At 49.8% G+C, this 21,224-nt stretch overlaps 3 protein-coding genes across 3 annotated transcripts; 1 reads left to right on the top strand and 2 right to left on the bottom strand.

Annotated features, from left to right (window-relative positions):
* Nucleotides 1–59: 59 nt before the first annotated feature.
* On the bottom strand, nucleotides 60–9,172 carry UBE2A (ubiquitin conjugating enzyme E2 A). Its single transcript, XM_054075408.1, has 6 exons — nucleotides 8,919–9,172; nucleotides 8,455–8,535; nucleotides 8,340–8,365; nucleotides 2,697–2,786; nucleotides 1,659–1,747; nucleotides 60–1,233 (listed from the first exon to the last, which is right to left on the bottom strand). The coding sequence occupies exons 1-6, from the start codon at nucleotides 8,960–8,962 to the stop codon at nucleotides 1,105–1,107; spliced, it is 459 nt and encodes a 152-aa protein (XP_053931383.1). The 5' UTR covers nucleotides 8,963–9,172; the 3' UTR covers nucleotides 60–1,104.
* Nucleotides 9,173–10,109: 937 nt separating this feature from the next.
* Nucleotides 10,110–13,942, top strand: STEEP1 (STING1 ER exit protein 1). Its single transcript, XM_054076034.1, has 7 exons — nucleotides 10,110–10,300; nucleotides 10,384–10,501; nucleotides 10,689–10,730; nucleotides 10,821–10,959; nucleotides 11,710–11,799; nucleotides 11,948–12,040; nucleotides 12,778–13,942. Exons 1-7 carry the CDS (start codon nucleotides 10,177–10,179, stop codon nucleotides 12,838–12,840), a joined length of 669 nt encoding a protein of 222 aa, XP_053932009.1. The 5' UTR covers nucleotides 10,110–10,176; the 3' UTR covers nucleotides 12,841–13,942.
* A 4,761-nt stretch (nucleotides 13,943–18,703) lies between these two features.
* Nucleotides 18,704–21,192, bottom strand: SLC25A5 (solute carrier family 25 member 5). The gene is made up of 4 exons (XM_054075567.1): nucleotides 21,025–21,192; nucleotides 19,905–20,391; nucleotides 19,648–19,788; nucleotides 18,704–19,080 (listed from the first exon to the last, which is right to left on the bottom strand). The coding sequence occupies exons 1-4, from the start codon at nucleotides 21,133–21,135 to the stop codon at nucleotides 18,923–18,925; spliced, it is 897 nt and encodes a 298-aa protein (XP_053931542.1). The 5' UTR covers nucleotides 21,136–21,192; the 3' UTR covers nucleotides 18,704–18,922.
* Nucleotides 21,193–21,224: the final 32 nt, after the last annotated feature.

The raw sequence follows: 21,224 nt of genomic DNA, 5'->3' as shown, positions 1-21,224 counted from the left end.
CCAACGTACAGACTCGGCCTGGCCAAAAATGTCAAGTCAGGGCTTAAAGTGTTTTCTCAAGAGTTGAAAAAATAGTTTCCCTTCAGTTTTATGAAACTAACTCCAGAGTGCAGCAGCTCTTTGCACAAACCAGTTATCTACAAAGAGCAGAATCTGCAGGGATTCAAGTGCTTACCCCGTTATTCAAACTTGCCACAAGAACTTATCTTTCTCAGCCAAAGATAAAGGGCAGGAGAAAGACACTGAAGGAGTTAATTCCACTAGCTGGAACACTTCAGTTTTAACCTCTTCCTTAATGCAGAAGGTCTCAGAGTACCACAGCTCCACCTGGTTTTGTCCAGGAACGCCTCAGTGACAGGGCTATAGAAACTTACTGAAACAGTCGCTGCAGGCATGTCCTTTAAAACAAAATAAAATAAAATAAGAAAAGGGGGTTGTTCCTCACCCAAAGCAAAGATCAAAGTACCACAACAAGACTCTTTTATGTATGTCTGTACATAAATCTTGCCTGGGGAGTGCAGAAATAGCAAGCACTCCCCCATCCTACTAGATTTTTTGAATTGGAATCAATTTAAGAGTTGTTTTTTCCATGAGTAAGGGAGTTGATAAACCAATACAAAAGGGAAACAAGAGGTTATTTATTTCCTCACTCAGTACTTACAAATGCAGTGGGGTCCAAACCAATAGTAGAGGTAAATGACCAGCCCGGACAGATCAGCACTTTAGTTAATATCAGTTAAAAAATGTGTATGTATATAAACATCCCTTTTATCAAGCTACACATAAGCATCACTGTGTATAACACAATTACAATTAAAAGCTTAGTGTACACTACAGAAATGCACAATACTGCCCTAAGACTGGAGAGGGACCACAGAAAATGAATTCAGCATCAGTAACTCTTTCGCAAGTAACCCAAGTACAGAACACTTGACTTCAAGGTGGGTGCTTTCTGATGTCCAAGGAGAAGAAGCTTCAGCGAGGGAGGGTGGCAACAGCACAACAGCTATTCTGCTTTCAAAGTAAATGCTAGGAGGAAAAAGATGACTCGGATACTTTGTTTACTTTCCTCATCAACAGAGTGTTCATTTGCATCATCCTGGGTCAACAGTCACGCCAGCTCTGTTCTACTATTGCAGAAACCCGTTTTTCATATTCCCGCTTATTCTCTTGGTATAGCTGAGCTGCCTGGCTGTTTGCTGGACTGTTAGGATTTGGCTCATCCAATAGAGACTGCACAAAGAGAAAAAGAGTCTTAGGCACTTGAAAGTGTTCAAAGTTTTCCAACACGTTCCTTAAACTATCCATAGTGATGGGAGTGCAGAAGTTAATCTAGATACAGGTACGGAGCACTGTGTTATCCCAGCTGCAAGTTATTGGAAGCTCTTGCTACCAACATGACCCTTAGCAGTGCAGGGACTGTGTAACTGACGGCCAAGAACAGCACTCGAGGAGTGCAGTCACTGGAGGGATTCCTTCAGTGACCGCCTGCTGCCACTGTCGAGTCAACTTACACCTGGGAATACTTGTACATTAGCAAATATCGAGGTCTAGCCACTACACTGTCTATGGAGGCAAACCCAAAAGTGCTTCCCGAGCTGTTTTTTTGTCCAAGCACCCTACTTTCATTGTGGCTTTTCACGCAGACTTGTTTTTACCTGTATGGATGTTAAGATGGAGGAGACATCATAAGTAGGACTCCAGCGATTCTGAAGAATATCCAGACATATACTACCATCTGCATAAACTGGAAAAGGTTTAAGAAGAAGGGCTTAAAACAGAAGTTGTACAGCTACTCTGTTTTCTCCTAGTATCGCGTGACCCTGAAAGACAGTGTACTGACAAACGCTACAGAAGTCAAGAGCCTCTGACAGCCTTGTATCCCGCAAACAGGCCTGTATGTAGGAAGAGGTGAAGCTCGCCCCCAACAGCTGCCTATGCCATTTAAACCTCAACCTCTGCTTAACTTAAACTCAACATCAAGTTTCTCCATGACACCACAACTATCACTATGGAACACTATATAAGCCATCAACAGATTTTAAGGTGAAAAAAACCCACCCACAGGTAAACCAAAGAACATGAGCAAAAGGCTGTTTACAGACAAGGCTTCCCCTGAAAGCACCTGCAACAGTCAGGGGTCAGTGACTGTTCTGCGGCAGCTTCAGCACCTCCCCTCAGTGCACTTCACACGCTCACGCGCTACACTTGAAAGTTTCAGGTATTTCTTCACAAATCTAGCATTTGTCTGGAGGCAAGGAATACATCTCCAACCTTTAGTCACCAAGGAAGGGGATTAATCAAACAATGTCATTACCCCGGCCACAGCTGGAAACTAACACTACATTTCAAGGTATATCATGCTTGGAGACACTTTTGGGAAGAAAAGTGGTAAGAGACAATTGCATCCAGCAGTGTCCTTAACGCATTTATGCAGCATGGACAGACACAAGTCCAAGGCACTGGTACTGAAGTACAAAACATTCTCCTGTAAGGTTTAACAGACAGTGACAGAGAAGAGCTTCATCAATATTGTGCTGTAACACCCGAAAGGTAAGAGGCTCGTTTTACTGCCCATTTCATTTCAAGCCTGAGCACTGCCCACAGATTCATCCTTAACAAAACTACAGAGAAACACACTAGAATTTTGCAAGCTATCACAAACCAAACCAAAAAAGCATTGTCTAAGTACTTACCATTTGGATGAAACATTTTAGAGACAAATCTAACAGTTGGTGGCTTATTCGGATATTCTTCTGTGAATTCTATTGTAAGTTTGAAAGTTCCTGGAGTTGAAAGAGAGATAAAGTAACCTTTATTCAGGGTCAATTTACAGAAGGGACAAACAAGTAGCATCCCTCCACAAGCACAAACTGATACAACTGTGCTCATGCATGCACGCTGGACACAGAATACAATCTGCTCAGTCCTACAATGATTCCTTTACTCTGTTCAGAGTTAATCATTAACTCTGAAGTCCTAGACAGTCCTGGTAGGAGAGTTTTCCTGTGACTCACTTCAATTGCTAAAACCACCACCCCAGCCAAAAGGTTTGTGTAAGGAAATAAATCTGCCCTTCCACAAAGCCCAATTCTATTGCACTATAAAAACAACACAAGTGGGTGTACAGCCATCTGTGTAGCAGGCTATGGTTTACTAAATCCTAGAGACTGCGATATGCTGTCATGACAAGGACCCCCCTATTTCCTGTTTAAATGTCAAGAAAATACATTGTAATCAACTCTAAGGCAATTGGGTCTTACTGTAGAAAAGTAGTACTGAAAGCAGCATCCAAGTCAGACACTTTAAAATAAAAATTGGACCATTTACTTTAACTAGACTTCCTTTGAGAAAGACTGATTAAATAGAAACAGAAAAAACACCAATCCTAGTGATTCGGATTGGTACCTAAGGAACTCTACTGACTCCAGAACAGGTAAGCTTCTCTTTACCACATGATCGCCTCAGCCCAAGCAATCTGGGAGGCAGCTGATAAAAGTTCCATGTACACCCAGAGCGAGCTATCTGAAGCCCCTTCACATAAACACACAGCTCTCCTGTAAAAGCAGCGCACCTCATAGTCACAGCCTCACACGCTGAAAAGGCATTCTTAGAGAGTAGCGCCAGGTTTCTCGCCCCGCAACACTTGGGGCCCAAATTACAACTCGGGGGCTCAGCTATGAAGTTCACCCCTGCCTCCTACTCAGCTTCCTACAGAGCCTTCCAGCACTAACATAATTAGCGTATTCCTTCATCTGGCTGGCAAACACGTGGCAACAACTGGCAGCCAGAGAAGAGATTTTACAACCCTGTTTTTCTACCCTCTTTTTTTTTTTTTTTCAGATCAGCAAGGACCTGCACTATTCCCCAGGGACTCCTTCCTTTATAAGGAGATAAACCTATAACATTGAGTTGCAAGATATGAAGGTCGTTGCTTTGATGTTCCAGTTTGCATATGAAGGTAAAGTACAGACACTTCAGAGCTCTCTGCTTTACAAGAGTGAGAAGTCTCAGCATCCTAAAAATAAGTTTTTCAATGTTTATTTTTTATTAGCAGCCTAACAACCTAAGAGCAGAGCAACAGCATGCTATCTTACTGTAAAACAAAAAGAATGAGAGTAGTACAGTTAAGATAATTCAAATTGGCAGGAATCAGCAGTGAGGTTTTCAAGCTTTACTCCAGCTAATCCAGAGGCAGAGAGCATGATCTGAGACCAGTTTTAAAGCCAGCACTGGGAAGTTGGTAATGCGAACAGCAGCTCAGGACTACCTCTCCTTCCCCACTCTCTGACAATCCCAAGCAATATTTGTCCTTTAAAACTGAATGGTTCTCAACAGTTTTGGTTCTCAACAGCCTCCTTATGAGGCAGGAAAGCAGGCACTTTCTGCAGTGGAGGAGTGACTAAGCAAGCAGTAGGCTGAAAACTGAGCACAAACCATCAAACAGTTGAGTTCAACAAGCATACTTGAGAAAATAAGTGCTATTCTAGAACACTGACTGAAGTGGGAGCAGAGGGGACAGATAAGACAGCCAAAAAGCACTAACAAGGGCAGTTTGCTCTTAGAATCCCACCAGGGACAGGAGGGCATTACTTTTAACACAAATCTGAGCAAGTGCTCAGACAGCTTTCAGGTGGACTATCTGCCTACTCAAATTTCCAAGTCAAGACCCATAGCAGCAATGGCTCTTTGAAAGAGCTCCACAGTACGCAACACCTCACTGTTGAGCTTTATCGAAGGATAAATCCACAGATTCGATGAACCAAAGCCCAACTGTCACTCACACAAGCCCACACAAGCGAAAGGGGTATCGCAAGACACTGCTGGTGACAAGGCCTCAGCATCCAGTCTCCTCTGTCACCAATATTAAAGCTTTCAACTGGTATTCGCAGAATCATAGAATAGTTTGAGTCGGAAATGACCTTAAAGACTATCCACCTCCAATCCCTCCCACCGGATCAGGCTGCCCAAGGCCCCATCCAGCCTGGCCTTGAACACCTCCAGAGATGGGGCAGCCACAACTTCCCTGGGCAACCTGTGCCAGGGCCTCCCCACCCTCACAGGAAACCATTTCTTCCTAATGTCTAATCTAAATCTCCCCTCTTTCAGCTTAAAACTTTTCCCCTCATCCTATCCCTGCACTCTCTGACGAAGAGCCCCTCCCCAGCTTTCCTGTAGGCCCCCTTTCAGTACTGGAGGCTGCTGTAAGGTCCCTCTGGAGCCTTCTCTTTTCTAGGATGAACAACCCCATCTCTCTCAGCCGGTCCTCATACGGGAGGTGCTCCAGCCCTCTGATCATCTTCCTTACAACTTGCTCTAGAAAGACAATTTTAAAACATAATTTATCATGTTCACTCTCATTACTGACATTAGGATCATTGCTGATCTTTGGAGAACATTCCCTTTCCTCTCTTCTGTTTACTCACCTGGTGGATCTGTTTCTCCCACCTCAGGATGAGACTCACAGGGCTAACAGAGAGGCTCCCCCATAACCTGTACGCTGGCCTGAGTAACCCTTTCCAGAGCAGCACTGTGTCCCTGCAGGGCCCTTCTCACTGCAAGGAGCAAGAACAGCCCTCTGCCTTCCACTGCCCATAAAGCAGGGACAAGCTCACCCTCTCCCGCATGAGGACACAGAATCCATATTCTGTAAGCAAGGAATAAAGCATACAGAAGGCAATGGCCTTCCTTTCTCTCTTTGAGCCTCCTGCAAGATAAGAGCAAGGCAGGATACTCCAATAGCCATGTTACTTAACTCTCTCCAAGTCAGGAATGCTGCACTAACCACAATATCATCATCCAGTTTCAGCGAAACAGGTCTGAAAGACTGGGGGAGGCTGGGTTTCCATCACTGGGACAGCACTACCACTTCAGATGCCACACACATGTATATTCTTAGAAATATGGTGAAGGGCAAGACAAATATCCCTGGGGTCCTACTGCAGACACCTGCAATCGAATCCTCTTAAACCAAAGGATGGAAGTTATGGTGCTGATCTAAATTAGAAGTTACTCCTAGGCCGAGCCAGCCTGCGCACTGAGTTGTGAAAACACCCTCCGAAGTCTGGGGGCGGAGGAGAGGGAGGGCTGTCAACTGCATTATGCCACACAGCAAGTAAACAAACGTGTTTGAACTCAAGGTTCTCAGTTCAGACAAAGCTGAGAAACCTCAGAAGCTGAGACTGGAGAAGAGCCCCACCGGAATAAGGATGAAGAAAAGTAATTCTCATTATGTTGATATTATTACACCTCTACTTCCAACCAAAAAAAAACCCCATCACAGGCTACTTTTACAACTATTAAGTTATGTGATGTCCCATATTATCAACAGGGAAGGACAGAGCCTAAAAATGAAAATACAAAGCGACTTCTGATGAGTGCTGTCCTGCAAAGGTTTTGTGAGAAGGATTACAGAGCTTCAGTGTACTCTTGACTCTCAAGGGCCAGCACAGCTACAAACCAAGCCCAAACTAACAGCTCAATACCGTTAAATAAAAATTCCCTTAGTTTTACCCACATTAAGCTAAATTGCATCTCAACTGTACTAGCATTATCTGTGCTGTGCTACTCTCCTCACTTAATGGAAGAGCACAGCCGAGGCACCAATATACCCGTATCTCCAGGCACCACTTCGTATTCTGTTATCTAGCATAACACAAGATATGTCTCCGAGAAAAAGAGATAAGCATATCCTGCAACACAAGGCCTACCTGTTTTCCTGAGCGCACACTGTGAAAACACACATTTTGCTATGAAAAATCAATCTGTCACACACCGGAGATTATATTATTAGATCAACCAAAGCAGCAGGACAGAAGCAGCAGACTCTAGCATCTGTTTGAACTTCAGACTGCTGTGAGGGCAACATGTCCCAGGTATCTGAGATACAGACACAATGTTGTCACAATGGAAAGCACAGACGAAATTAGGATGTCAGGGCTCTCAAAAGCAGCCCCAACCTCCCAGCACGAAATGGAAACATATGGAAAGAAAGCCCTTATAGTATCTGTTAACCCCACACTGAGAGCCTGAACATGGGAACAACCTACATGTTAGCACACTACAAGCAAGACAACTTTCTACTTCAAGAGGTGCATCACTCTATGAATTGCAGCGTATCAAGAGCCTGAGCAGCTCTATCAACCCTCAAAGAAGTTTAAAGGAGCTCTTCTCTAAGTTTTACAAGACGAGATAGCAGAGTATCTTGTCTACCTGTTCTATTACGTGATGATATGGAATACTCAAGTAATAAAGATTAGACTTCTGAAGTTGTAAACATTAGACTTTTGAAGCAGCTACTATAGTAAGTTTCTTAACTAATCAAGTACTTTAAAAATAACCAGAGTCTTTGGAGTTTTCCTAGGCCTGAAATACTTAAACTCTTCAAAATCTCCAGTGAAAAAAAGAAAAATCTGCTTGCTATTCACAGGCATATCCACAGGTGCTACCTCCGAGGATAAATGGAGACAAAGGACTTAGCCAAGAACAACGTAAGAGTTAAGGAATTTTTCCTATGCTTTTGTCATGAGTCATGGAGATCTAGGATTAATTATAGCCTGCAATGAAAGTATCTTAAAAAACCTCATTACTGATTTCAGTTAGACAGTATTTCGTGTCTAACAAGTTTTCACAAAGATACCAAAACTACAAAAGACAATAACGCAAAACAGAAGCTACCAGGACACAGGTAGGTTACATGGACCTACTTAGTCAGCTTCTAAAGTTAAAAAGCCCTTTTAGTCTTTAACTCTGAATGATATAGATTGTAGTGAAGTAGATGCCAAGAAAACAATACAAAACAAAAATCTGTCCTGAACTTCCTCAAGCATTCAGCCTATTTCCCAGTTCAGCTAACTCGCCTTGGGACTTACAAAACAGTTCCAGCCTCAGAAAAACAGAGTTCAAAACAAACAACAAGAGTTCCATATCAGGTTTTTGACAGTTCTCCAAATATGAGCTTCTCTAAAACCATGACCCAGGCTTCAACAAAAAGGCCCAGAGATCCTTAAAATGCTTTGTTAAATTAGGCTTAGGATAAATTTGGCGATTACAAGCAAGCCCTTACAAGCTAATTTGTCTATTCTTGTAAATCAACACAACAATCTAAACCCACAACGCTGCTGCAGAGCAGGATTAAGAAAACAGGCTGTACAAAGCCCTGGACGTGGCACAGGGGCATGGGATCAGGTGAACAGCACCCAGGACCCTCTTCAGCCCCAGCCCTCGCCCGTGCCAAGGCCTGGGGCCGGGACACGCATCTAGCCAAGGCCGTGTCCAACCAAGGCCGTGTCCAGGCACAGCGCTCACCCCCGAGCCGAACGCGGGGCGCTCGCACTCACCGTCCTCGAACGGGGTCCCTTCGGGCCTGAGGAGGGAAAATCAGAGCACAGCGTTACCGGCGGGCAGCGCAGCCCCGTCCCCCGCCGCCCCTCGCCTGTTCCCCGCCCAACTCACCCGAAGATGACGGCGTTCCAGACCATGATGTTGTTCTCGGAGGGGGCGCCGCTCACGCCGGCCGGGGGATCCTCCTGCAGCCTGGGGGCACAGCGGGGGCTTAGCCACCGCCCCGCGCAAACGGCGTAGCCCGCAAGCGGGCGGCCGCGCGCCCCCGCGCAAACAGCGTAGCCCGCAAGTAGGCGGCCGCGCGCCCCAGCGCAAACAGCGTAGCCCTGCCAGGCGCAAACAGCGTAATCCGCAAGCAGGCGGCCCCACCGCTCCCACGCAAACAGCGTAATCCGCAAACAGGCGGCCGCTCGCCCCCGCGCAAATGGCGTAACCCGCAGACCGGCCCTACGCAATCAGCGGAGCGCGCCCTACCCCGCCGCCATGTTGCACTGCGCCCCCCCACCTCCCCCGGTAGAACCGGGCCCCACGTCCCCCTCACCCGCCCCTTCCCCCTCAGCCGGCGGCCTCGGTACCTCTTGAAGTCCCGCATGAGGCGCCGACGGGCCGGAGTGGACATGGCGGACTCAGGGTTATAGATCACTCATACACTGTCAGAGGGAGGACGGGGCGCCCGGGGACGGCGACGGCGAGCTCCAACCGAGGCGGTGGCGGCGAACGGGAGCGATGGCGGCTTCTACCACTGCGGCAGGCGCCGGGGGGGGGACGCTGGGCCGCACCGAGTCCTGCGGCGGCGGCCGGGCGGGACGAACCAACGGGGAGCGGAGGGGGGGGCGGGGCGGGGCCGGGCCGCACTCAGCCTCTACCACCGTGCGGGGGGGGGGGGGGGGCACGGGGTGACGTCACCGGGAGGGCGGGCCGGTGACGTCACCGGGAGGGCGGTGGAGGAGGAAAATCGTGGCGGCGCAGCTATGGGGGAGGCAAAGGCAACGAAGCAACACGCAGCACCGGCGGCAGGCGCTCAGCCGGCCCGACAAAGCCCGGCTCTGCGAGTGATAGTGGCGTGGGAAGCAAACGCCATCGCCTCCAGTGTCATAGAATCATAGAATGGTTTAGGTTGGAAGGGACCTTAAAGATCACCCAGTTCCAATCCCCCCTGCTATGGACAGGGACACCTCCCACTGGCTCAGGCTGCCCAAGGCCCATCCAACCTGGCCTGGAACACCTCCAGGGATGGGGCAGCCACAGCTTCCGCGGACAACCTGGGCCAGGGCCTCACCACCCTCATGGTGAAGAAATTCCTCCTCATGTCTGGTCTAAATCTGCCCCTCTCCAGTTCATACCCATTGCTCCTTGTCCTATCGCTACAAGCCTTTGTAAACAGTCCCTCTCCAGCTTTCCTGTAGCCCCTTCAGGTACTGGAAGGTCGCTATAAGGTCTCCTCGGAGCCTTCTCTCCTCCAGGCTGAACCACCCCAACTCTCTCAGCCTGTCCTCGTAGGGAAGGTGCTCCAGCCCTCCGATCATCTTTGTAGCCTCCTCTGGACCCGTTCCAACAGCTGTATATCCTTCTTACATTGCGGATTCCAGAACCGGACACACTATTCCAGACGAGGTCTCACAAGAGAGGAACAGAGGGGCAGAATCCCCTCCCTCGCCCTGTCGGCCACGGTTCTTTTGATGCAGACCAGGGTACGGTTGATGCGCGTGACATCATACAACGACAGGAGGCGGAGGGGGAAAGAAAGGGGCGGAGAAGGAAAGAAGGGGGAGGAGGAAAAAGGAGGAGGAAGAGAGGAGGAGGCGGAACAGAGAGGACGCAGCTGTCCCCGCCATGCCGAAGGTGGTGTCCCGCTCCGTGGTGTGCTCGGACACCCGGGACCGCGAGGAGTACGACGACGGGGAGAAGCCGCTGCACGTGTACTACTGCCTGTGCGGGCAGATGGTGCTGGTGCTGGGTGAGCGGGGGGCCGCGCCCGAGGGCCGCGCTCGGGGCCGCGCTCGGGGCAGCTCCCGGTGCCAGCCCCGCGTCTCCCCGCAGATTGCCAGCTGGAGAAGCTGCCCATGAGGCCGAGGGACCGCGCCAGGGTGATGGACGCCGCCAAGCACGCCCACAAGTTCTGCAACGCCGAGGAGGAGGAGACCGTCTTCCTGCGCAGGTGGGACCCGGGGCTCCCGGAGGGCGATGAGCCTGCCCCGGGCTCGCTCTCTCCCTCTCTCTCCCTCCCCCTTCCTCCCTCTCCCCCTTCCTCCCTCTCCCCCTTCCTCCCTCTCCCCCTTCCTCCCTCTCCCCCTTCCGCTCTCCCCCTTCCTCTCTCTCCCTCCAGCTCTCCCTCTCTCCCGCAGGCCAGAAGGCATCGAGCGGCAGTTCAGGAAGAAATGTGGAAAGTGAGTGTCTTCACCATCCAACAGCCTCTCTGCCAGGTATCCAGGGATCCCGTCTGGTTCCCTCACAGCTGCCCGCCCTTCTGCTTGCAGGTGCGGGCTGCTGCTCTTCTATCAACACCAGCAGAAGAACGCCCCCGTCACGTTCATCGTTGATGGTGCGGTGGTCAAATTCGGTCAGGGCTTTGGGAAAACAAACATCTATACTCAGAAACAAGAACCTCCCAAAAAGGTAATGGGCTTTCCAGCAGTAAAATGCCTGTTTGTACCATTCAGAAAGGTGTTGTGAGTAGAATCACTTAATAGTGACCTTATAGCAACCTTCCAGTACCTGAAGGGGCTACAAGAAAGATGAGGAGGACTTTACAAAGGATTGTGGTGATAGGAGTAGGGGCAATTGGTACAAACTGGAAAGGGGCAGATTTAGACTAGACATAAGGAGGAATTTCTTCACCATGAGAGTGGTGAGGCCCTGGCACAGGTTGCCCAGGGAAGCTGTAGCTGCCCCATCCCTGGAGGTGTTCAAGGATTATATAGCGGGTCAGAGGGGAGATGAAAGAAATTAAAGGACCTCTAAACATTATCTCAGTTTGGTGTCTTCTCCTTATCTGCCTTAAGTTTTCCTTTACAGAAATCACTGTATCTTGGAGTCCTTGCACTAAAGGAAAGCAAAGTAAACGTGGTTGTGCGTGATGTTTAGGCTCAGTTACCTGAAAGTTCCCGTTTGTAAGTAGGTCAGGCTGGCAGTCTGCACAGTAACTCTCTAAATCTGGCTCATGTGTTCTGTACCAGTGAGTTTGGTTCTGGTAATGACAGCTCTAAGCTCAGATATCACTGGGATAATTCTCCTTTGCCACCCATGGAGTTCAGGTAACATTAATGACTGGCATGAGATGCCTTAAAAGGTTTGGGGGGGGGAGAAGTGATCCCTAGCAGCACAATTGTTGCTGTGGCTTAACAAGATCCTTTGCTTCTCACCCAGGTGATGATGACCAAACGGACCAAAGACATGGGCAAGTTCAGTTCTGTCACTGTCTCCACGATTGATGAAGAGGAGGAGGAGATCGAAGCGGTGAGTTTCATCTGCCCTTGGTGTTAGTCACATCTGAACTGGGCAGCTGTCTTGGACACTGACCGGAGCCAATGATCGTTTTGCCGTTTGGATGAGGTGGTTTTACTTTGGGGTTTGCTGTGGCAAAGTGATGTTGTGTGTGTTTCAGAGGGAGATTGCAGACTCTTACGCACAGAATGCAAAAGTGATTGAGAAACAGCTGGAGCGCAAAGGCATGAGCAAAAGAAGGCTACAGGAGTTGGTGAGTGTTTTCTTTGGTGTTAAACATGACTCCTTGTGATCTATGGGCTTTGTACACAAAAGCTATCTTTCAGATCAGACTACAAGTATAGAGAGGCCCTATTACAGTTGTAGGCAACTTGTGGCTTTGTGAGGATAACTTTTCCTTTACAGGCTTTATAAAGATGTTCCTCTAGTCCTTAAAATCATATGCAATTACCTATAGAGCTAACTAAAGAGCAGCCAGCAGAGCTTTGGCAGGGAGAGGTTCCAGGACCTGTTGGACAAGGAACAAGGGAGGGGGAAACCAACCCTTTGCCAGCCAGAGCACCCTTAATGCTGTGGCAGAGCAGGTCTTTCCCATGAAGCATCAGGGCAAGCTAAGGCCCTTGTGGAGGACCTGCCAACTCGGCTGCTACCAGAAGGGTCACTTGAGGAATTAATGGTAAGAGCATCACAGCTGATCTTACCTGCTGTGACAGGAGAGTGGTAGATGGACGAGGGGGTAATACGCAGCTTCCACCTGAGGACAGAAAGTATGAAATTGTCTGCTGTGCAATTAGTCTTGGGCTTTTTATGATTTTAAAGGTGGCCCTCGTTTTGTACCTTAGGGGAGAAGGGAGTCAGCAAGAACTTGAGCTACTTTTGCTCCTGGTGTGAAAAGCTTGTAGTGGTCAGACAGAAGACCAAACCTCATTGGAGCACTGAAGGGAAATGTATCCAGACATTATTTCATTCTATCTTAATTTTCTTAATCAGGCTGAGTTGGAAGCCAAGAAAGCCAAGATGAAAGGAACCCTGATTGATAACCAGTTCAAATGAAATGCTGCACATCTGCTGGGTATCTGAAGAGAGGAGAAAGCTGCCAGGAGCTATCGTAGATCTGTCAACAAAGCAGAAGTAACAGACAACATCGAAGGGCAACGTGCTGCAACCAGCTGGGAGAATGAGGACGTCTCTGTCATAAGCAATACTCTGGTACCAATTTTACCAGCTGCGCTGGAGACTTTGCTGGAACCGCAGCTTTCTACAGACCCAGCGTTATGAGTAAGCTGTTGCAGCCACAATATTTTCTTATGGGAAGATCTTCCCTGGGTGCCTTCCTGAGTTCAGTGCACCTTTAGATACCTGTCTTTTTATTTTGGTAGTTTTCAAATGTGTGAAGTTTTCATAAATATATTAGAACAATAGGTCAGCCGTACAATGAAGAAATTGTTAAAAAAGTAAGCACTGTGCCTGTTGTTCATTTTGTTGTTTTAAATGTATTGAAAATGTGCAGCAGTCTGAGACAACTCGGATGCAAGGGTTGGGCATCAGGCTGTGGCTCATCCTGAGCAGCTGACAGACTGTCGGAGGTTGCCAGCACAGGCCTGGCTGCAGCTCTAAGTCTCTGCTCCTATGGAACATAGGAAAGCCACAGTGGTACAGAATTACACTGCTCCAACAGATTCTGCCTGATACAAGAACATGAAATCCATCCCTGTTTTAAACTACTGAAAATAAAAGCTGCCTGGACATTACACCACTAAGGAGTACAAATACGTAGTTGGGAAGGTACTGATGCAAATGGTGATCTTTTAAAGTAGACTACAACTGCACGTCTGAACTAACCCATTCTGCAAAATGGTATCAGTATTTGTGTGGTAAACTGAGAAGGAAAAATTGTTTTGAACACACTGACCACTAAGGACTTAGATACAGCCAAAATTAACAACTGGTGTTTAAAGTACCTTGTTTGGGCAGTAATATTTTGTTTCTCGTGTCTTTGTTGCTCTACTTGGGATTAAACAGCATGTTATGGACTTGAACTAAAATTCTTTTCCTAGAGTGTTCTTACTCTATGAACTATTGGAAAATAACATGGGCAATGAAGATGCTTTGTCTCCCACAGTTGTTATGGAAGAATCAATAAAGATTTTTCTATCTGGCTTTATAATCTTGCATGGGAAAACTCAGGTCTGCTTAGCCTAAGCATGGATCCTTTCTCAGGGAAAACAAGATGTAAGTGAGGGAGTGAACTCTGCCCCAGAGCTGTCAGGCTGGGATGTGTCTGCTGGTTGACAATTTAATGCCAGGCTGGGCAAGCACGTGTTCACACGGTAACTCCAGCAGCAGTGATCTTGTTCACCACTGATCATCTGCTAATCTACGGCCTATTTCCAGAGGCTCTTCAGTTAAGCAACACTAAGGTGATGTGTAATACCTGGGAAGGGCAGAGTAGGTACAACTCTGTTACACAAGCTCCTTTTCCAAGTGTGGCCAGGTGAGGGCCTCGGGGTTCCTCTGGGAGCGACCCAAGCCCGAATAACCCCAGGTTCGTCTCTATGAAAACGAGACAGATTTTTCCAAGCGGTAGTTGAAGACTTTGAAATTAAAAAACAGGTTTAGAACCATATGAGCTCTGCTGGGGTGCAGGTTTCCTAGTCTCCATCCTTGTCATAAAGGATGAAGTACGGGCCTACTTCATGCAACACCTGGAACAAAAGCTATCTCAGGGACAGTGTGATTTACAGTCAGGGTTAAGGTTAGGAGTGACACATCCCAAGGCTTCAGCTGACTGGGGCTGTGGAGGGTCTGCCGGGGGGGCTAGGACCGTCTTTGGTGAGGCACAGCTCAGCACAAACTGTCTAAGACAGCCGTTACCAACTGCCATCAACCTCAGCTGCGCACTGCCTTGAGGCAGTGTTCCAGCACGGCACCAGCCCTCCTTCCTTCTGGCTTTTGGAATACCATCCCAGTCAGTGGTTTTCCATTCTTGTCTTTAGAGATCTGACTAGATCTGCTCAGGACTCGCTCATGAACCCAGTCAGAAAAGGGAATCTGTAGTTCATTATGCTAGCAATCCCCAAGATACATTCAGTACACTCTAGTTACCCAGTCAATGGCTGAAACAACTGGAAACACAGAGAATTTGATCCAGTACATGATAAAGTATCTATCTCTCACCCTAACTAGATCTAGTTCACAACAATGTAAATCCAGTTAGGTTTTTCATTTCTAGATCTAAATGAATCAAGATGTTCACCGACTACAGCAACAGGAAGCAGGGGCCCCTAGATCAAACATGTAATGTTTGATTACATGCCCTATTATAACAAATAAAACTAGCTGTTCTGCAGAGTTTCCCACACCATGAGTAATCTGCGGCGGTGTTCAGATGAAAGGAAAGTCAGGTTTTGTATTACTGTAAACATCACATTAGCTTTTATAAACTCTTAAGTCCAATTAGGTGATAGATGCTTCTGTTTTAACTGAGCACTACATTGTACATAAGAACTTGTTGGGATGCAGCAGTCTGGTTTCCAAACGCCTTCACACAAACCAAGTCTGAATTACCATGTCAGAACACTCCGAGTGCAGCAATGCTGCCTTGTTCCTCAGAACCTGTAAAATATAACTCACACAGTTTGTAAATGTTGAAGAGAAGCTGTAATGGTGAATCCAACCTCATAAGTGTAGTCACAGCCATACCCAGGGAGCAGCACAGGGTCCTCTCTACTTGTCTCCCTGCATGTGGCTGGTGCACAACAGAGGCTCTAGGGCACTGGGAAACACTAAGATCATGGGCTTTTTTAAAAGGCTGCAGGGCTGGGCTCCGAGGGATGGGGGAGATCTTACAAACCTAGCTGGCCACAGCACATTGGTTTTTGGGGTGGACACAAGTGGCAAATCTTTCCTTGCTTATCAGCCAGAAAAAAGCCACCCCATCCCTGTAGCCAGCTGTAACTCCTGTCATCCCTAGCAGGGTCAGACAGTCACAACCAGCAAATTCCTAATGGCACAAGACCTCCCAGAACCTCCCTCATGCTGCAGGTCTTGGTGTGGTGCAGGGTGAGTACTGAAGAAAGCTTTCAGACAAGCCCATTTTCCTCAGGAGCAGGTTAACTCAACACAACCCATTTCTGCTGCTTCTCTAGCCAAGGCATCTTGGCCCTGGGGCTCAGCTTTGCCACACTCAGACTCTACACTAAGCTGTGTCGAGCACTGGGCATGGCTTGGAGGAGATCAGGCTTCAGTGGCACTTCCAAGGCAGAAATGTGAAGGCGGAAACACGAGGCAGAAACGTGGCCTCATGCAGGCAGAGTGAGGCTGGGGCTACCTGCTGAGGCACACCCTGAGCCTTTGCTCCCTGCCCATGTGTGCCTGGTCACCCCTGGGACACCCTGCTGCGATGCTCCCCTGTATCTCCACAGCTCAGCCTAGATGTAGGGTGAGATGGGAGGCTAGAGGACACTGCTGTCCTGCCCAGTCACTGCCTGGCCCTGCACCCAGCAGAAGAGACAGCAGGAAAGCTCAGCCATCACACCTCCCTCCTGCCACCTGGGGCGAGCCCCAGAGCCCTGCTCCCATCTCTGCTGCCATTAGCAAATCTCAAATCCCCTCGGAAAAGGGCAGCTGCCCCTGCCTCGCCTTGCCTGGCACCCAAGCCTCCAGATGAAGGGAGGTCCCCTCAGCCTCCTGGCTGGAGAGGCATGGCACTGGCACCATGGCCAGCCCAGCCTGGGAATGCTGTCACGCTTCCAGCCATTCTAAGCACCCAGCATAGCTTGCCACCTGTCCCAGCCACCGACAAATCTTTCACATGATCCCGTGCACAGCTCTGCTGCGTCAACAGCTCCTAAGCCCAGGATTTACGGCTACTGGACAAGGGGCTGAGATGAAAGCGACGTCACAGGCACTCGTGCACCCCTCCCTGCCAGCAAAGGGGCAAATACACCAGGCTGAGCACAGCTCCCATGGAGGAAATCATGACGTGCAAGGTGTTCAGTACCCTCCATAGGAGAAGAGTGTTTAGAATTCCACCCTGCGTCTGCCATCCTCGGGGCAGCAGAGCCCAGTGGAGGGACTAACCTCCAACACAGCTCGTGTTGGAGGGACTGCACTCAGCTCGCTGCCCTGCTGCTGGCTGGCCCCAGTCCCTTTCCTGTGCCTCAGTTTCCTCCCAAGAACAAAGCCCTTAATTCCTGTGTAATGTACTCCTGTGGCAGGCAAAAGCAGCAGCTGAACAACCCAAGCTGCCTCCCCAGATAAAGCTGCTCCTGGGTGACCTGCCAGGAGAAGGGAGGTTAAATTCCCGCAGGCCAGAAGGGGCTGCTGGCCTCTGCTCCCCAGCAGCCGAGAGTGTGGAAAACCCTCTGTGGGCTCTGCCCCGTGTCTCCCATGCACCACAGCAAAAAAAAAACCTGTGAAATGCATGCTTGTTTCCTCAAGTCCCAAAGGCAGTAACTACCATTGGTAGCTACAACCCATTTCACTTGGTGCCAGCCCTGCACTCTAAGCCCAAAAATGCTGTAGGTGTGAGGACCTATGGGTCCCCCAGCTCAGCACCTCCATCACCCACCACCATGTACAGGAAGAAACGATGTGCTTACCTCTCTTTGCTAACAGCCCAGCCACACATCCCCTGCAGAAGAAAGGATGCCTCACTCTCAGCAACCAGCAACATTTCAGAACAGCCCTTGAAATCCAGGAGAGCTTAGCAGCAAGAGGCAGTAAGAGCCAGAGCCCTTAATTAATTAGCTTGCACTTGTGCAGCAGGAGAGGACTCCCCAGTAAGGCTGCCCTGCCAGGCTGCTGCCTGCTTCCCACCATTTGTGGCATTGGTCTGTGTCTCACAGGGAAACTTTCAATGCATTTTGTTTCCATGGCAGGCATCACAGGTGTTTCTCACCACAGTAGCCCAGGGGCAGTTGAAAAGCAACAGCAAAGGCTCTTGGCTTGACATCTGGTATGAGACCGTCTCTCATCGCAAACACATACACCCATTCACAGGGTCCCAAGCATGCTGAGACGTCTTCTGCCTGTGGTGGGACAGTGCTGTGCTGTCATGCCCAGCTGCCCTCCTTAGATTTCAGCAATTAAAACAACTACCGACCACTGCAACACAAGGGCTTGTTTATCTGCCTCAGGACAGCAGTTCAGATTGGTTTCAGTGATTGAGATCAACCACTTTGAGCAGGCCTGGGCAGTCAGAAAGGACCAAAGACGTGGGAAAAGCAAGGAAAGACTTGCTGATCCGAAGGGCAGAGGATCAGGAGAGCATCCAGTCACCACCCCAGCTCCCCAGGCAGAAACCAGGTGCCTTCACTGGGGTGGCTCACAGACCCAGAGATGCCTACATAAAGACCAAGCCATGTGCAGTTGCCAGTCTTGCAGTGTTTCCCCCAAATTGCCCCAACAGTATAAATATATTTCCCCCTTCACCTAGAAATTTGGGCTAGGACGAGCTTAACTTCCAAGGGTAAGGGATGAGCCTGGGGATGCAGATCCCTGCCCGGCAAGCACTGTGCCGGCAGAGAAACTCTCTGCTCAGCTGCTACATCCCCACTGCACACCCCATCTTGCAAGGGCAAGGCCAGTCAAGGGCTCTTCAGAAGAACAGCAATGGCCGGCACCAATGTTCTCTGGCTAGGCTTTAACGAGCCCAGGCAGGTAGCTCGGTTTCTAAGCCCAAGGATATGATGACAGCTTCGCTCCGCCAGACAGCAGCAAGTACTCCTTAGACATTCCTCCAGCCTCCCAGGCATTCGGCACTGTGGGGTGGGCTAGGTAACTTGCCAGGTAACTAACTACCACAGGCAAAAAAGCACACAGGAGGTGGTTCATCTTCCCTCTTCTCTACAATCACTACTCTGAGACCCCTATTCGCCTCACACTGCAGCAAGAACAAATGAGATAAAGAAAGTTGGTTTTGGATTTTTATTTTAGAACTCTTTAAACAGAAATGACTGAAATAGAAACCGTGGTTGAGTCCCATCAGAAGGAATGACTCGATAAACACAGGGCAACCTCTGCTCCATGTTAATCTGTATAAATATTGGCCACCCCTGTTTAGTAACCAGGTGGCTTTCATTCGAGTCCATGCTTACATATTACAACATGTCAGTTCTCAACAGGAAATAACTTATGTGTACTTCTTGATTTCGTCATACAGAACTAAGACAAAGGCGCCACCCATTCCTCGGAGTACATTCGACCACGCACCTTTGAAAAACGCCTTGGAGCCCTCATCCCGGGCAATTTTTCGCCAGCAGTCAATAGTGCCCGTGTACATTATGTCACCTGCGGGAGACAGACAGTGTGAGGAATTGGATGCCTGTGACCCCTGACATCCAGGTCGGAAATAGCCTAACACATCTGCAATTTCAAAACCTCAAGTCCATCCATTTCTTGACTGACTGTCTCCAGTATTACATGTGTAGGAGGTCAAGAATGACCAGGAGATGGGCAGCTGCTGCTGCATTAGCCCTAGGAGACACTGGAAGGACCAGTTTGAGCCTGATAACACTTTCAGATCCAAAAGCTATTGCAGAGTCATCCAGGCAGTGCCTGATACCAGAAACGTCTCTTCCTGGCCTAGAGATGCTAGATTGCAATAAGCTTAAGCAAATTCTGCTGTTCCTGTCTGTTGACAGATATCTGACTTGTGCACACCACCTTAGAGGGCTGCTGCAGACTGCCCCATCCATGCTTCCTGCCTGACACCTATTTCTGCAGCCCACTCACACCTCACTTAGGTGTGAAGTTTACAAGAGGAGGGGATATCTACCTGTCTGTCACCTCAGCTCCACCACCAACTGTTGATTCAGGGATGCCCAACACTGTCTATGCAAGAAGGTAGAAACTTACTTCCTTTACGGCCAGACTGCATCATCATGCGACGACGAACTGTATCAAAAGGATAGGAGACCAAACCAGCAACAGCAGTGACAGTCTGAGCAATCATCCAACTGACAACAATGTGGGTGTTCTTTGGGTCTGGAAGCATTCCTGCAGGAGAGAGGGTTGGATGAGAATGGCAGGTGAGCCACCAGCATCTGCTGAAACGCACTACAAGCCTGCCACAGCCTGGCATCCCTCTTCCAACCCCATTTCAGTCAACCTACCCTTTGCGGTGTCATAGATGCCAAAGTAGGCGGCTCTGTAGATGATGATACCCTGGACAGAGACGTTGAAGCCCTGGTACAGGCCCCTGAAGCCGTCTGATCGGAAGGTTTTGACCAGGCAGTCACCAAGCCCACTGAACTCCCGGTCAGCCCCGGATTTGCCCACATCTGCAGCGAGGCGGGTTCGGGCGAAGTCAAGGGGGTAGACGAAGCAGAGGGAGGTTGCGCCAGCAGCACCCCCAGACGCCAAGTTGCCAGCAAAGTAGCGCCAGAACTGGGTGCGCTTGTCCACGCCACCCAAGAAGATCTGCTTGTACTTATCCTTAAAGGCAAAATTGAGGGCCTGGGTGGGGAAGTACCGTATCACATTGGCCAGGTTGCCACGCCAGAAGGAGAGGATGCCCTGCTCACGGGGGATGCGCACCACACAGTCAATGATACCCTTGTACTGCTTGTCAGCGGTGATCTGCTTGCTTGCATGCTGCACCTGCAGGGCAACACACAGCTGTCAGCCCTGCCACCTGCGACCCCTGGCTGCCATCTCTGCCACCTTCAATCCCCAGCTGCCCGAGACTCTCGGCTATCGCCTCTGCTGCTTGAGACCCCCGGCTGCCACCTCTGACACCTGTGACCCCCTGTTGCCTGTGACCCCTGGCTGCCACCTCTACCACCTGGGACCGTTTCCGCCCCAGCTGCCCATGACCACTGGCTATGACCTCTACTATCCAAGACCCCCAGCTGCCTGTGACCCCTGGCTATCACCTCTGGCACCCGTGACCGCCCGCTGCCACCTGCAACTCCCTGGCTGCCACCTCTACCAACCGGGACCCCCGGCTGCCCATGACCCCTGGCTGTCACCTCTGTCACCCGTGATCCCCTGGCTACCACCTGGGAACCCGAGCTGCCACCTCTGCCCTCTGGGACCCCCTGGCTGCCCATGACCCCTGCGACCTCCCAGTTGCCACCTCTGACACCCGCAACCCCCTTGCTGCCACATCCGCCATCTGTGGCCTCCCGCTGCCCGTGACCCCTGCCTATCACCTCTGCCACTCACGACCCGCGGCTGCCCACAGTCCCCTGGCTGCCACCTCCCCCCCACCCCCGTCCCCTCCGCCCCTACCTGTAGCAGTAGCTTCACCCTCTCGATGGGGGCGACGGCGGTCTTGGAGATGGCGGCCGCCACCCCACCGGCGAGGAAATCCTTGGCGAAGGACACGGCGGCATCGGTCATGGCGGGAACCAACGTGAGCGCGCGCGGCGATGGACAGCAGCGCTAGTGCCCGAAATGGCCGCCTTATATAGGGGCGGGGGGCGGGCACG

Source organism: Cuculus canorus, chromosome 10, assembly GCF_017976375.1.
Source record: "Cuculus canorus isolate bCucCan1 chromosome 10, bCucCan1.pri, whole genome shotgun sequence".
In the NCBI taxonomy this organism is placed as follows: Eukaryota; Metazoa; Chordata; class Aves; order Cuculiformes; family Cuculidae; genus Cuculus; species Cuculus canorus.
The sequence above is the reverse complement of the archived record's forward strand: the minus strand, read 5'-3'. Positions and strand labels throughout refer to the sequence as shown.